Source organism: Arachis ipaensis, chromosome B6 (genome assembly GCF_059453495.1).
Source record: "Arachis ipaensis isolate K30076 ecotype BB chromosome B6, ASM5945349v1, whole genome shotgun sequence".
Classification (NCBI taxonomy): Eukaryota; Viridiplantae; Streptophyta; class Magnoliopsida; order Fabales; family Fabaceae; genus Arachis; species Arachis ipaensis.
The window spans coordinates 5,148,949-5,165,152 of record NC_142441.1 but is presented as its reverse complement, the minus strand read 5'-3'; the positions used below and the strand labels follow the sequence as shown (position 1 = coordinate 5,165,152).

Below are 16,204 nucleotides of genomic sequence, written 5' to 3'. Positions count from 1 at the left end.
ATAAAAAAAGATAACACTAATGATTATATCTCTAATACTTTCTAAATCTCTATTATACATATTGTATAAATATTTTATTAGCTCCTTGTACTTTCTCTTTCATAATTTATTATGAGCTTTGTGCAAAAAAAATATACAAGATAAGATAAATGTTTCTATTGTTCTCGTTAAAGGTTGGGAATTTGGGATTGGTCGGTAATTGACTTATATTAAATTATTAATATAACTAAAATGGATAAGAGATGACTCTAATTATTGTTCACTTTATAGCCGTCCCTTCGTATATTAGTTTTAGTTTTACACCTCAATTTTCTTTTTAAAAAGAATGATGATCTTTTATTATTTTTTATTTTTTGTTTGGTTTGCTCCATATTTGATTATATGTCACTACAGTGCACCAAAAAAAAATATGTTAATTTAACTATAGACTTGAATCAATGTATTACTGATTAGGTGAAAACTCAGGTGAAGTTCACTTCACGTGAAGTTGATATTTGAGAGTTGTTAGATAAAAATTTAGTCAAATCAATAAAATTATCTAATGACTATCTGATTTCACGTGAAGTCGACGGTACCTGAATTTCTACATTATTCTATATTCTCAATGCATGCAACATGGTTTGGGTGGTTAAGAGGGTTGATCGGTCAATTTTGGCAATCACAAATAGAGATAGAGACTCTACACAACTGTGCGTGAAATATTTGCCGTTTAGCGATAAATACATCAATCAATTAGAATAAAGGTTGCCATTGAGTTATAAGAAAAATATTTCTTAATAAAAAATATTCTTTTTAGGCTTTTTACTATGTATGACAAATTTTTTTAAGTATACGTAAGAACAATAGAAATATTTTTTTTTAAAAGTTATCATTTTCATTTTTAAAAAATATTTTTTAATTTTAGAAAAATGTTTGAATATGTAAATAGAGAAAAAACATTTTTTATTATTGTACTCAAGTATAATTCATAAATAAAAATATTTTTATACGAGATATTTCAAACATCAAAGTATTTTATTTTTAAAATAATATTTTGAAAATAATTCTAAATGCTCATCAAAACAAATCCAAAAATAATTTTGTATTTAGATAGAAAATATAAGAAATATTTTGTGTATTAGACAAATTATTAAAATCTTCTTAAATTTTATATCTTTAAAAAGTAACATATTTCTTGTTTAGAATAAAATATTTTTTATTTTTTCTAATATGAGTATTTAAAAAAAGAATTATATTCACACATTTATATAATTAAAAAATTACTTTTTTCTTTAAAAAATCCAAAAGATTATTTAGAATTAAAAGATAATATATTCCATTATCTCATTCCGCACACAGACAAATAGATTGCATAATTAATATTTAATAATTTAGTTGCTGATTAGTTAATTGTGGAATACAAATTAATTATTGGACCTCATATAAATATCATCAAATATGTTTGGTGCACCAATAAAATTGTTGTCTCTGAGTAAATGGCTCATCATTGAGTTTGAAGCTTCAAATCTTCCTTCTCCCCTGCTTGTGATTCTTTTCTTATACTAAGAGACGTTCTTAATTATTGTTTATTGGACTTCAAGCAAAAAATAAAATCTTATAAATTTTCTAATCCTTATCAATGGGGAATCCGGTAAGAATTAAGAAAGATTGGCAAGCAAACAAATGTATATTATATGTATTTAAAAAAATAAAAATAAAGTGCTACCATTCACTTTTTATACCCTGTTATGATTATTTAATTAGATATATCAAGTTTGATGTAAAAGTAAAACCAAAGTATAAAATCCTATTTATTTATTCAATAGTTATCCTGTCATAAAATAAGATAAAAGAAATGTGCATTTTTTTTTTTCAAAAATAAATGTTATTTTATTAATATAAAATAAAAGAAATGTGCCTTTTCGAAGCAAATAAACAAACAGAATTAATTGAACACGATTTTATTTTGTGTGTGTGTTTTTCTTTTCCAATTTTGTGGTTTGTCTCTTACATTTTAATCAAATATGTGATGGACTAAATTAAATGGTTACCAACTTGGAGAATAGTTCTCTATCCCAACGAAGCTTTAGAGAGCATATTCCCTTTGAAAGAAACTAATGTATTACCCCAAAATAATAAAGGGAAAAAATTGAAGATAAGTTGTTTTTGTTTTTATTTTTACTTCCTCTTGCCTTTTTGTGCTTCTTATTCTTTAAATTTGTCGTAAATAATAAAAATAATAAATATTTTATTTATTACTTGTAGTTAGCTAGCTAAATTTTTTAGATATTGATAAAACTTTAATGTAATACTTAATTATTAAATTTTATAATATTTTATAAAATTATAAGGACGGAACATGATTTAAAATATACAATATGTGGGAAATAGACCGTCAATATACGCAGGGTGTATTGTGCAACTTCCTAAATTTTAAAAAATACCATAAAATTCAATAACTGAATTGTACACCAAAATTTTACCAATATCTAAAAAAATATGGGAGCTACTTAGATAAAGACGCTTAAAACATCTTTTTTTAAAGATGTTTTTAAATAATTAAAATTTAATATATATAATTGATTAAACTATGTTATTTTTATCAAAATTAGATCAGATAAATTGATTTGGCCAAAAAATCGATAAATTATATCTTAAATCGGTCTAAATTAATATTTTTTTTATAAAAAATAATTACAATATTTCTACCCTAAAAAATGACTAAAATATTCTTTTATATATATATATATAAAAGAATCTTAAATTCTAACCCCATTTCTTTTCTTTGTTTGGTTATAGGGTTAGAATTTAGGATTTATAAAATTAAAAAAATATATAATAAAAATATTTTAGTCATTTTCTATAATAAGGTTATTGTAGTCATTTTTTATAAAAAAGAATATTAATTTAAATCGATTTAAGGTTTTGTTTACCGATTTTTTGACTAAATCAATTTGTCTGATCTAATTTTGACAAAAATAATATAATTTAATCAATTATATGTATTAAATTTTAGTTAATAACAAACATTTTAAAAAAAAGACATTTTAAGCATCTTTATCGGAATGTCTCCCAAAAAATATATGTAACTATCTCCTTTCTTTTTTTTCTTTTATAATTTTTTGTTTGAAAATTCAAAAAATTAGAAGGAAAGAAAAACAAAAAGCTATCCCTTAGCTGTCAAGATATCCAACAATTTTGTGATTGATACTTACTATTTAGATAGATATTTGAGGCTGAGGTAGGGACTAAGATTGATTTAAGAGTTTAAGACTTAGGAGAATGGCATAACTTGTACTCAAAAATTGAATGTCATTTCTTCATTCAATCATATTTCATCTCATAACTCATAAGTCATTTTCAAGATTGTGTTCCCAACCAAGTAAATAAGTAGTTATTGGAAGAATTACGTTGTTGCATCCCTTTTTCATCACTCCATTCTTTTCCACATAAAATTTCCCATGGAAGAAAAAGATGCCTTAATTGCTTAAAATTATTTCGTTATGCCTTAAATAATAAGTAAATTTCAGATGGTAAGAAATTGAATGTTGGGTATGATATAAGGGATTTAAATATTCTTAATATTGATGTACTAAAAAAAGACTTTAATGTCTAAAACGAAAAAGACGATATCTATTTCAGCATTTGAGCAAGATTGGTCTAAAACCTAAAATCTTGAAAGACAAGGGGGAGGACAAATATTTCTTTGTGGAAAAGGTATCAACCTTATTTATTTTTTGACACTTAGCCGTAGAAATTTGAAGTTATTGAAACTTAAAAGTTCCAAGTTAAGAAATAACAACAAATGACAGCTGGTCAATAAAATAACTTGGCTTATGGATGATGACTAATCAGTTATTATATAATTTAATTACTTCTATAGTAACTCGATCAACACGTTGCTCGAATTTTGGCTTAATTCTTATTCTTATTTTCTTGGTACACATTGCAGATCCTAACTACTAATTTGTCGATATTTTAAGAGTTGGCTTTTTTTTCCACTAATAATTTTCTCCATATTTCAAGACAATAAAAAGCACCAAAATCAGAGTTTACATCAGTCCCCCCTCCGGAATGTATACTTAATAGAAAAGTATGAGAAGTCAATAGAATATTTATATAATGTGTACAATAGAGGTTTATGGAGTATTAGATATATAATTTTAAGCTTTTGAGAAGATGTTTATTATCGCTAGTACTCGGATGGTTATTCTAGTTAGTATGAGGATGTTTATTTTGTAACTCAATAGCCCATTGTACACATTATATACAAATAGTCCATTGTGTTCCTAACGGGATCCATACTTAATACACCACTCAAAAAATTAGAAATGTAGTGTGCATGCATGGCTGGGCTCTGGGAAAGATTTTGGTAGAAGCTTTATTATTTATGGAGAAAATTCTACTTTCCTCTCTTGAGAGATGCAAAAATGACACTCCCTTCTTTTCTATTTGTAAAATATACATTTTTCTTCCTTGTAACTTTTACAAAACTTCCTCTTTAATCGATTTTAAATTTTTTGTGCTAGAGAATTAGAGACTAAGATATGTTTGATCAAAGAAAAAGTCTAGGTAACCAACACATTTTTTAGTCAATATTTTAATAAATTAGTCAATTTTATAACAAAATACTAAATAAAAAAAATCTAAAATTATTGAAAAAACTCTAAAACTTAATAGAAAAAAAATATAAAATCATAGAAAATAACATTCAAAACTTAATAAAACAAAACATCTAAAATTATAGAAAAAAAATTATCAAAAACTTTTAAAATTTAAACATTTGAAATTTAGAAGTATTGTTTGTTTTTATTTATTTTTGATCGTATAGTATATTACTAGAAGAACATTTAAAATCTCTAAAATTTAAATATTTAAAATTCAGGTATAAGAAATATTTGAAATGATAAGTTATTTTTTAATAGTTTTTTTATTTATTTTTTATTGCACATTTCTAGAAAAAAAAAGTTTAAAATTTCTAAAATTTAAACATTCAAAATCTAAGTATAAGAAACCTCCAAAAGTGATATATTTTTTTTTATCATAATTAAAAGAGCTTTTATTGTGTTTAAAATTTATATTTTTTTTATTAGATTTTGGATATTCTTTTACAATAATTTTACATGTTTTTTTGGTTACGTTTCAGATATTTTTTTTTTGTTAGATTTTGATTTTTTTTTACAATAAATTTAGATATTTTTTTTATTAGATTTCGAATATTTTTTTTGTTAGATTTTGATTTTTTTTTAACAATAAATTTAGATGTTTTTTTTATTAGATTTCGAATGTTTCTTTTCTTTTGGTTCTAAATATTTTTTTTTTATGTTTCTTTTCACTTGGTCTTAAAATGTTTTTTTGGCTTGTTTGCAATCTACCTAATAATTAGTTGTCCTTGGTTGATACTTGATAGTTGATACTTGATACCCTGGTTGGTTAGTTACACTGTTGATTAAATTAATGGCATGTTCTATTATCTTAATTAATTAGCGGTCTCATACTCGTCTCGTGTTTGAAAACCATAGTACAACAGAATTTAAAATGCCCTAATAATAATGCTATGAACTATGCATGGATTGATAATTTGATATGAAATGCGAAAGACCTAATTTTTTTTTTTTTTTTGCATGTTTCATAAGTAGTCTCCGTCTGATGCAAGCCTTTGCTGCGGATAAATTTCATCATATTCCATCAAAACGTTCAGTTTTTCAATGTTGGCATGTTGATTTGAGCCTGTATTTCCCTTTTTCCTTAATGCAAGATTAGTGCATATTTAAAAAAACATATTTCTAAAGATTCATCCTTAAACACTCTTTACTAAATAAGGAATGTTGCACTCCTTACTAAAACATAATACAAATATTAAACATCTCTCTTGACTAAAACTTAAACTGTAAACTATGTAATTCATCTCATTCCCGGAGGGAGATCAATGCCAAAATAACAAATTTCCTGAGCAATACAGAAAATCCTCTGCATATTAATTCATAACCTTATTGCATGACTCTACCACTTATTCTGTACAGAACATTTCAAATTAAATCAAAATTTGTCGATAATGTTGGTGTAATATACATGATAGAGATATCAACTGATACACGTCTGATCTTGAATTTTGAAATAAACATCAGGTAAAATTTATTTTTCTCGGACGAACTAAACCCATGTAAAACTTATGCTAAACCCCTCTCTCTATGTATGTATATATCATTTGTATTACCATGAGAATGCTTGTGCTTATCCATTTGCAGAAGAATCAGTGAGAGCATTCTCTAGGACCAGTTTGAGCTTCTTCAACATTTTTACTGCCCAACTTTGATAGAAACTCGGTTCTTGAGGCACTTGCCCTTCTTCTCAGTCAGAGATTTCTGAGTGTCCGATTCATTCCTCTGGCTGAAACATAGTGTATGTTGAACTAGTCTCAGTCTTGGTAACCTGCAATTCCAAGTGATATTGGTAAGGTGAACCTACAAGAAAATCTTGAAGAAATTCTCATCTTACCACATCCTCTAAATGTATTTTTCGAATTTCATTTGGATTTAATAAGACATTATTAATATAACAAATTGGTTCATATTTAAGACTTTTATAACTCCCCATTGGACAATGTAGAAAGATCTATAAGTTTAGTTTATACCAACCTCAGCTGTACGAGAAATCATGCCAGCTGGAAGTATGGGAACAATAGATGTCCAGAGAACGGGATCTCCCAATGGATCCACAGAGTTGTAGGCCGTCAAGAGTGGGGCAGACAAGAATGGAGTCAACGGGTAAACGTTTCTTTGAAGTGACAAAGCTCCGCTCATTCCCATTGCAATGTCAAGTCGGTCATTTCCATCCTCATGATTTGATGATTTCTCAACTGCTTTGCCATGATCCAACTTATTGACTATATTCTTGTTTTCATTCTCATCATTTTCTGTACTATTCTCCTGTCTCTTTGCTGCTTTCTCTTGCAAACTCTTGTAAGCAGCGGATTGTGACAAAATACTTAAGGCAGATCCTGAAGAACTTTTATGTTTTTTCTCATTGTGAGGCTGACCTAACTTTGGCATTTGGTATGGCTCAGTAGGTTGCACTTTCTGCTCCAGTGTCTTAAGTTCACTACAAACATCTCCAGCAAATCCGTGTTTCTTTTCTTCTGATAATCTTGTCCCACTATCAGGTTGTCGATTTTTGTTAGATGCCCACCATTTGATGTGACTTGTTAAATCAATCTTTCTTTCTATGCAAAAACCACTCATGTAGTCACTTTCTGCTGCTGAATCATCACCTGTATTTTTAATGTTAATGTTAAACATCAGTGAAAAAGATTATAAAACAGGAAGAGTTAACAAATTATTTCATCAAATTTCTTTTCAATAGGCATTGAAGGTCCCTACAAAATAACTCCATTTTTATTAGAAGATTAAACTGAACTTAAAACTTATTAGAACATACCATACTGCATGCTATTGAAGTAATCTGATCCTGCTATACGACCATACGGCTCCCATCGACTATTTTTTAGTATCACCACATGCAAAATAAAATGTTGGAAGTTAAAAATCATACACAAGTGGATGATAACTAGATCAAATAACCACACAGACTTGGAAACGAGAATACAGATCTAATATTAAAGTCAGACAATTTAAAGTATAAATAAACATAAACAATTATTCAATCTAATTGGGGCATAAAATAATGCTAAGAACCTCTAGTTACTTTGAAGGGATTTTTTGCCTCTCCAAAACTTGGGGAAAAATAGCTATCCACAACCTAGACACGCTTTATTATTATTTAAAAAAAAATAAAATAAAATAAAATTATGTGCCAGAAAAGCTCAGGAACAAACTTATCCATGAGTGCATAACACAGCTTTCTGGCAGAGAACAAGCACAAATTAAAAAAGACAACAGGTAAAAATTTATTTGTGTGTTCATCTTTGTGTGATTGTGTATATATTTATTACTGGACGCCTCTGGCAGAACTTTGATGTTTCGCACCTGGAGAGGGCACGGTATTTTGATATTCCTCTTGAAAAACCACTGCTCTTCCTGCAGAAAGCATCAGGGGTAAGCAGCAGTATGATACATGTTAAAGAAATATTTTGGCTAAGTAGTAACGCACCGACGCAAAGACGCAAGGTATTCCTCCCTGGAAACATTTTGCATTTCATCAAGATCTCTTGTATAATCAGTCACCTATAGCACAGAAATCAAGCTTAAAAATAAATAAATAAACTATAAATATCTCCAAATAATATTTTGCCAGAAAAATCTGAAGCAGTAAAAAAAATGCAGGGCATCAATTTCATCTAGGAACATCAGAACAGATTTTACTTAAAATTAATACTACTAGTATCATCTTACTGGGAAGTTAATAAGCGTTCCTGGACCCCAGTATTTCAAAGCAGCAAGATCATATGCTCTAGCTGCTGCCTCCTCATCATCATAAGCTCCTGTTGAAAACAAACACATTCGTTTACCAACAAAAGAAAGAAAGAAAGAAAAACCAAAGGAAAAGGGATAACTTACCCAAGTAAACTGGCATCCCAAAGAATTTTTTACCAATAAATTCATGCACAACATATAAACAACGTTAGTATTAAGAAATACCTTCATATATTTACAAACAAAATTAGTAAGAGACAGAAAACAGAAAACAGAAAACAGAGGAAGGTATATCCAGAGCAGAACCTTGCTTCCCTTTCTTATTCTGATTCTGGTTCCACGTACTCTTATCCCAAAGATGTGCTTCATAACGACCAGTCCATCTATGCCTAATGATATATCATTCATGACACTCCAACATGAGTCCAAAATCATAAAGAAAACTCGTAACAAAAATTCATAAATAAATCAGCAGAACCTTAAATCATAATTAAAAGTAAAAGCATCATAATTTCGGATTAATAATCATCTATAGAAAATTTCTTTTATTCACAAGCTATTTTAAACTTAAGCTAACCCGAAAAAACGAAAACACAAATATGCTATAACATAGTAAGCTATTGTTATTAGTCTATCAGAGTCAGTTGCAACTTGCAAGTTGCAACAGTTACTAAGTCACAAAAAGCACAAAGCAAATCTCAATTTTTCATTTCAACCTTCTGTTTAGCACACACTAAGATCAGAACTAACGCGCAATCTGAATTCGGTTAGTAATATTTGTAGCAAACCTGGTAACGCCGCGGTATATGGAACTGCGTTTGCCGGCGGCGCACGGTGGCATCTTACTGATACGCTCTTTGGCGGTGCAGCCTCTCTCCTTCTTCGCCTTCTTGAGTCCCCTGTACAGCAGAAGCTGATCGTTGGCAGCTGCCACCACCGCCTCCGACGTGTCCGCAGCGCCGCCTCCGGCATCTGACTTGCCGGGATCAGAGGAAGACGAAGCCATGACGTTAACAACAGAACCAAAACCCTAAGAGAGAGAAAGAGAGAGTGAAGAGTTTCAGTGTGCGAGCGTTTTGTTTCTGTTTTTGGTTTTCAGTGTGAGTGAGTGAAGTGAGATAGAGAATGGATCAACTGTTAAGAGGGGAAGGGGGTGATGCTGTGGAGTTACTGAAATGCCCTTTGTAGGGCGCTGTTGTGGAGGGTTTTTAGATGATGTGTAACGGCTAGGACTGAGTGAGGGTAAGAATGTAAATTGATAGGTTTTGAAAGTATTATGAGTTGGGAGGAAGGTGCAATGTTGGGTGCCACGTGGGTTTCTGGTTCCCCTGCTGGGGCAACTTACCTGCTAACCTGCCACCATGCCACCTGCTCTCTCATCTCAATCATTTAGCTGGAAAATCAGTCAAAATCATTAATCTTACGGTGGAAATTTACTGTAGTTATTTGATGTGAATTTGATAGTTTAAAATAGTTAAATAATAAAAATATATTAAATTATTTAAAAATTTTCAATTATCAAATTAATTAAGTTTTCATCTAATCTCACACTATATAAAGTAGCATCTCTCCAACAAAGTTAATCTAATGATTAATTTATTAATAAAAAAATATAGATAAATAATAAAAATATTAAATAATGTGAATAATGAATATATCGAATATTTAATTTATTAGTTGTGCAGATAATTATCTAAATATTAAGATTTAAGTAAATAATTTAAAAATATAATATATTTTTTAAATACTATAAATAAAAAATTTAACAGACATCTCATATATATGTAATCCAATTCTAATCTCTATATCTTTTGACGAATGCTAACTAGAGCATGAATTTCTGGTAAGTATTCTTACCTTCGACTCGGTGAACAATTCACTAGATAATTTTGTGAAATTTTGGTAGTTTTTTTTTTCAAAAAGAAATACTAAATAAGTCCTTACAAAATTGTATAAATAGATTTACCGATCTTGAACATCACAAAATAAACTCTATCTAATATAATTTTCAAAAACTTATAAATTCATTACATTTAGAAAAAAATTACTTAATATTTTATTTTTTATTAATAATTTTAAATTCCTTTTAAAATTCTTCAAGAATCCGTTAGCTCCCCTATTGCTGTAAACAGAGTAATTAGTTAAAAGTTTCATAGTAGACAATGAATCCAATGCTGTCTAGGCGAAAGTAAATTTTAAATGTATGTAAAGAACATATTATTAAAGAATGTAAGGAGTAAATCTTTTTTTAATATGGCTACCCTCATTCATGTTGGGGATGTTGGAACTAGAGTACCATTCTTATGCATTAATATGTATGTCCCACGAATTTGGGATGAGAAAAATGAGTTGGGACTTGGGACCCAAAATAAGATTGCTAGGTACTATATCCGTGCTTATCCGTTTGATATAACCAAGGACTTGATGTTTTTTACGTGGATTAAAGTTGAACAAAGATCATTATCAAATCTAAGAACTTATAACTATTATGGCAATGGTTATTTTCTAGAACTGTTTTTCTTTTTCTTAAATATGGTTTCGGAGATAATATACCAGCACATGATAATAAAATGTTTCATCATACTTTAATAAATAATAATGTATCAAGTTAATATTAGGCGATAATTTTTGTTAAAAAAAATACTATAGACGTTTTTTTTAAAAAAAAAAAAAGTAGAAACAAACTGATTAATTGGTAGACCAATACCCCACAGTCCTATCAATTTCTTAAGGAAAAGTATAGGGTACCAACATATTATCTGTCAACTTCTGTCAACTCTTATTTATAATTGTGTTTCATAGAAGTGTGTTTATGGATGTGTCTAATAATTAATATATTTTAAATACATATATAAAAAGACACATCCAGAAAATATATCTATAAAGACACTTCTATTAAATACAGCTATAAAAAAAATATTTTTATTAGACACATCTACGAACACACTTCCATGAAACATAATTATAAATAAGAGTTGGCAGAAGTTGGCAGATATGCTGTTGGTAACGTAGCGGAACCGATTTCCTAATAACAATGAATTAGGTTTAATTTAGAAAAAAACAAAGAAAAATAACACAAATAAAGGAGGAGGTCGGTGAAATTTAATCATTCCTACCCAGATAGACTTTCCAATGTGATGGAGAATATTTTGATAAGGATGCAATACGATGGAAATGAACGAGTAGTTTTGTCGGAAAAGGTGCATAGATTGGCTAATTTTTTTTGTTATAGAAGTAAAAGTAGTGATATGCTTTAATATGGTAATTTTTGGTATTTTTTAAAATTGTGGAAGTATACAAATTCTTGGGACCGATTTCTGTACTTAAAATTTTTTAATTTTTTTAACACAAATTTCTAGAACCGATTTGTGTACCTCTCAGAAATCTCTGGGACCGATTTGTGTACCTCTCACAAATCAGTCGGTCCGATTTCTGTACCTCTAGTTAAACGATCTCACATTTAAGTATAACACTCCAACAATTCACATTTAAGAAAAACACCACTACCACTCCAATATTAAAAATAAAAAATTCGCATAGGTTCTAAGGGAAATGGATTCTCTTAATTGTTAAAAAAAATTAAGAGTATAAAGTGTAATTTTTAATTTTTTGTTGTTCTCTTTTTTATAGTTTTATATTTATTTTTTGTCACATTTATAAAATTAATGATGAAAGATCATACTTTACTCCAGAGACAAATGTATGTATATGAGTGTGGGGGCAATCGCCCTCGCTACGATTTGAAATTTTTTTTAGTAATATATGGTAATAATTTGAGAAAAGGACAAATCGGTCCCTAACCTTTTTTTCGGAAGACATTTTCGTCTCCGATGATTGGAAAATACAATGATGTCCTTAACCCTTAAAAATTGTGGACAGATCTATCCCCCGTTAAACTCAGCCCGTTAGTCCCGTCGGAAAATGCTGAGGTGGCTGCCGTGGCTCTGACGTGGACGTAACGGGATGACACCTTGGCAAGACTTTTTGAAAATAGGACATATTAGTCCCCAGCGTCCAAAACGACGCCGTTTCTCCCCCACCCCTCCAAATACAGTTTAATTCCCATATGCAATACCCATAACACCCATGTTTTCTCCTCTGAATTACTGAAAACCTAAGAAGACCAACGATCAAAGTTCCTCCCCCTATTTCTCCCTCCAAAAATTACACTACGTGGAAGATCACTCGGTTCGTCGTGAAGTTGCTATGGAAGGCCAAGAAGGAGGGTTTCATGGAGGTCGTACTTGCTGTCTTCCTTAGAAGATAAGATCGTGATGCTTTTCGTTTAAGTTTTGGTTATCGTGGTGCGAAGAATGGGTGAATGCAGTGTGTGTGCATGTTGAGAGTGTGGGAAACAGGGGGTATAATGCGGTGGAAAAACTCTTTTGAAAACGTTATGGGTAGGATTAGTATGAGGGATTGTGTTTGGGCAAAGGAGTTTCCTTCATACTTTTGGTAACTGTTTCTGGACTGATACGTTGTTGATCATTGGTTAATTTCAGATGGTTGATGTTTTTGTGGTGCCGATTTTTCACCATAGAGGGAAGTTTGTCAGAGGGATTGATGGAGCCCTGGTTTATGAAAATAGGAAGGAAAAGAGGTTCTTGAGATGGACCTGGACTTTGTGAACTTCGGATACCTTGTTATGTTATTCAAGGGTTTGGGATACCAGTCATACAGGGAAGTATACTGGTATGATCCCACAAGTAGCGACATTGAGTCGGGTTTGAACAAGTTAACTGGGGATGCTGGGATAAATGCAATGCGAGATAACATATCGAAGAACCAAAACACTGCTGAGTTCCATATATACTTTAATCACGGAGTAGATGTCCCTGAGGTTGTTGAAGATGCTGGAAGGGATGGTAATGGGGCAGTGGATGTGGATGTGGATGAGATATTAGAGGAACTGAAGACATCCTCTTCATCAGATGACGGGTACGAAAGCACGAAGGATGTGCTGTACAAACTTCCACCAGCTGGAGTGGAGACCTCTAGTAGTGAGAGTGACAGTAATGGCGAGGGGACTGGTTGTAAGAGAAAAAGAAGCACGAAGGGTAGAAAAAAGATAGTCACCCCAAAGAAGCTAGTTGCAAAGAGGCAAGGGTCAAATGGAAAGTCTAAGGTTGAACAGAAGAGAGTTCAGAAAGGACCAGGGTAAATATTAGAGGAGAAAATAGTGCAGGGGATAATACTGGTGGTCAGGAGGCTGATGGGCCGAATGATCAAGGAGGAGGTGGTGATAATCCTAGTGTGCAACCGGACAATGCAGGGGTAGGAAATTTTTATGTCTTAGTACCTGAATCTTCAAGGATTGATTTGTATTAGTATATTATTCCTGAGGGACTAATATGTCTTCATATTAAATTGTCAACTAATTTGACCATTATATCCAGGATGCTTCAAACAGCCAGTCAAGCAGCTCAACACCCCAACAGCAACAACCTACTGTAACTGTTCAATTATTTGTCATTATAAGCTGTTTAGTATATGTACTGAGTAATTATTGCCTGATTATATTGGCATCTATTATGGCAGGTTCCGAGCGGAGCTGGTCCAAGTGCGACGAATGTTGCACCTGTTCCAACAAGAGTTACAAGATCAACAATTGTATTAGGACCACCTACCCCAACGGTTTCTAGTGGCAGGCCAGCCGCCCCAAGTTTAAACCAGCCCTTTAGGCCCCAGGAAATGTTCCATCCATGGTCACCGGCACAGCTCAACCTAAACCGTCAAAGTTCAGACCAAAACAGGAGATTTTCAGGTCACCTACTCCACTTGGTCAAGCAGTTCACCAAGCACCATCTAGCACACAGCACCAAGAAGCAGTTCACCAAGTCCCATCTAGCACGCAAGCAGCTGCACAGCCTCAACAGGCTCCACAACCATCTAAACCAAATGTCTCAGCGTCCAAGGACTCCAAGGAATGAAGCAAGTCAAGTCTTATCTTATTTTGTAACAAATGTGTCCTGCTGTAAACCTTTATGGCAACTTCCAGACCAAAACTATCTTTTTTTTTTTGTATCAGTCAGTTTTTTGGTTACCTGTTTATGGTTCAGCAAAAACTTGTTAATGGTAGCATGCCATACATGTGCAAACATTACTAACCAACTAGTCGTCCTTTTTTTGGGTTGTCACTTACAATGAACAATGTTTAGGTTCAAAGGTTTGATGCCAGTTACTCAATGTTTGATTATCTGTTATTTTTCCAGCTTTCATTTTCTGCTGTACCTTGCAATATACATGCTAAAAATTCATACATTTCTAGAAAGAACATGTTCAAATTTTTCCAGGCAACACGTAACAAAATTTATCATATTCAACCATCAATCAGTTCTTACAACTTAAAATACCAGCAATCAGGACAATTAAAATCACATATATACACCATCTTATTGGATTTTTTTTGGACTCTAAAGCAACTATCCTCTTCTCAAAACAACTGATCTTCTTTTCCATGCCATGCTTCCATTGATGCTCTTCAACGTCACCAAATTCCTTCTCTGCCTGGAACCTTGAATCACTCAACCCAAGCCTTCCAATATGCTCATCCAACCACAAAAAATTTTTTGCAATGGGGTTGTCTCACCTGCACAAAATCAGTCCACATATATCACCATGAAAACCTGGGTTACCCTAACCCTTAACACTAACAGATTCCTACATAGTTATACATACCTTATAAAACGGACAGTTGAGAAATAATCTGTTAGGGTTGCTGCTCGTCTTCGACATGAACATGATGGCGTGTTCTCCACAGAAGCACTTCCGTGACACCCCATCTTTGCCATCCTTCCCATTAGGACCAGAACCTTCAGCGAATTGCTCTTCTCTTCCTACACCTCCACTTCTTCGCGAGCAAGATGATACCCCATCGATGCCATGCTCCCTTTCTTCATTCACCAGCTTCACCCTTTCTATGCAATCGAGGGAATATGGTTCAAGAATTTGAAAGATTGGGGGTGGGGGGGAAACGGCGTCGTTTTGGATGCTGAGGACTAATATGTCCTATTTTCAGAAAGTCCTGCCAAGGTGTCATCCCGTTACGTCCACGTCAGAGCCACGACAACCACCTCAGCATTTTCCGACGGGGCTAACGGGCTGAGTTTAACGGGGGATAGATTTGTCCACAATTTTTAAGGGTCAGGGACATCATTGTATTTTCCAATCATCAGGGACGAAAATGTCTTCCGAAAAAAAGGTCAGGGACCGATTTGTCCTTTTCTCTAATATTTATTTGCCCCCACTAAATTATTAAATTTGACTCCACAATAATTTTTTACTCAACTTTTGGTACTTCATAGTCAATTTAAAAATTTTATATTAGATGTCATTAGAATGATCAATTCTCAATTTAAATGAAATTTGTGTTTTCTCTTAGAAATCAGCTCGAAAGAGTGTTATTTATCTTTTTTTTTATATTAGTTTTAATTTTTTTCTATAACTACATTAATTGAAAGAACTTTTTCAACTATGAATCTCAATAAGAATTGACTTCTAATTGTATAAGAAGTAAATTTTTAAATAAGTATTTAGAGGTAATGACCAAATCAGTACCCGAAAGATTCAAACGCTGACATTTTGGTACCTGACTATTGTTATTGACAAAATGGTACCTGAATATTTTAAAAATTTGCCAAGCGTGTTCTCGTGCTCGCCGGAGCAAATCTCCGGCAAACACAATGCTGAAATGACCACCGTATTTTGGTGACATGGCAAACCACCCCCCAAACCCAAAGCCCTCCCTCCCAACGCAAACTTCCCCTCCATCTCCCTCCCCATCGCAGCCCTCCCCTACCCAACGCAGCCCCCTCCCCCTCCATCCCATTGCAGCCCTCCAACACACTCCCCCT

The 16,204-nt window shown here is 32.0% G+C and overlaps 1 protein-coding gene across 1 annotated transcript; it reads right to left on the bottom strand.

Annotated features, from left to right (window-relative positions):
• Positions 1 to 5,851: 5,851 nt before the first annotated feature.
• On the bottom strand, positions 5,852 to 9,479 carry LOC107645491 (Integrase-type DNA-binding superfamily protein). The gene is made up of 8 exons (XM_088491749.1): positions 9,140 to 9,479; positions 8,658 to 8,740; positions 8,331 to 8,419; positions 8,089 to 8,162; positions 7,965 to 8,015; positions 7,417 to 7,475; positions 6,618 to 7,249; positions 5,852 to 6,411 (listed from the first exon to the last, which is right to left on the bottom strand). The coding sequence occupies exons 1-8, from the start codon at positions 9,355 to 9,357 to the stop codon at positions 6,358 to 6,360; spliced, it is 1,260 nt and encodes a 419-aa protein (XP_088347875.1). The 5' UTR covers positions 9,358 to 9,479; the 3' UTR covers positions 5,852 to 6,357.
• Between the last annotated feature and the right edge of the window lie 6,725 nt (positions 9,480 to 16,204).

What these genes read in the sequence shown, in the direction of transcription:
- LOC107645491 (XM_088491749.1), bottom strand. Translation starts at nt 9,357, where the DNA reads ATGGCTTCGTCTTCCTCTGATCCCGGCAAGTCAGATGCCGGAGGCGGC. An exon ending in GAATAAGAAAGGGAAGCAAG is followed by an intron (nt 8,420 to 8,657) that starts GTTCTGCTCTGG and finishes TGTTTTCAACAG; the next exon opens with GAGCTTATGATGATGAGGAG. An exon ending in CTTCAATAGCATGCAGTATG is followed by an intron (nt 7,250 to 7,416) that starts GTATGTTCTAAT and finishes TTAAAAATACAG; the next exon opens with GTGATGATTCAGCAGCAGAA.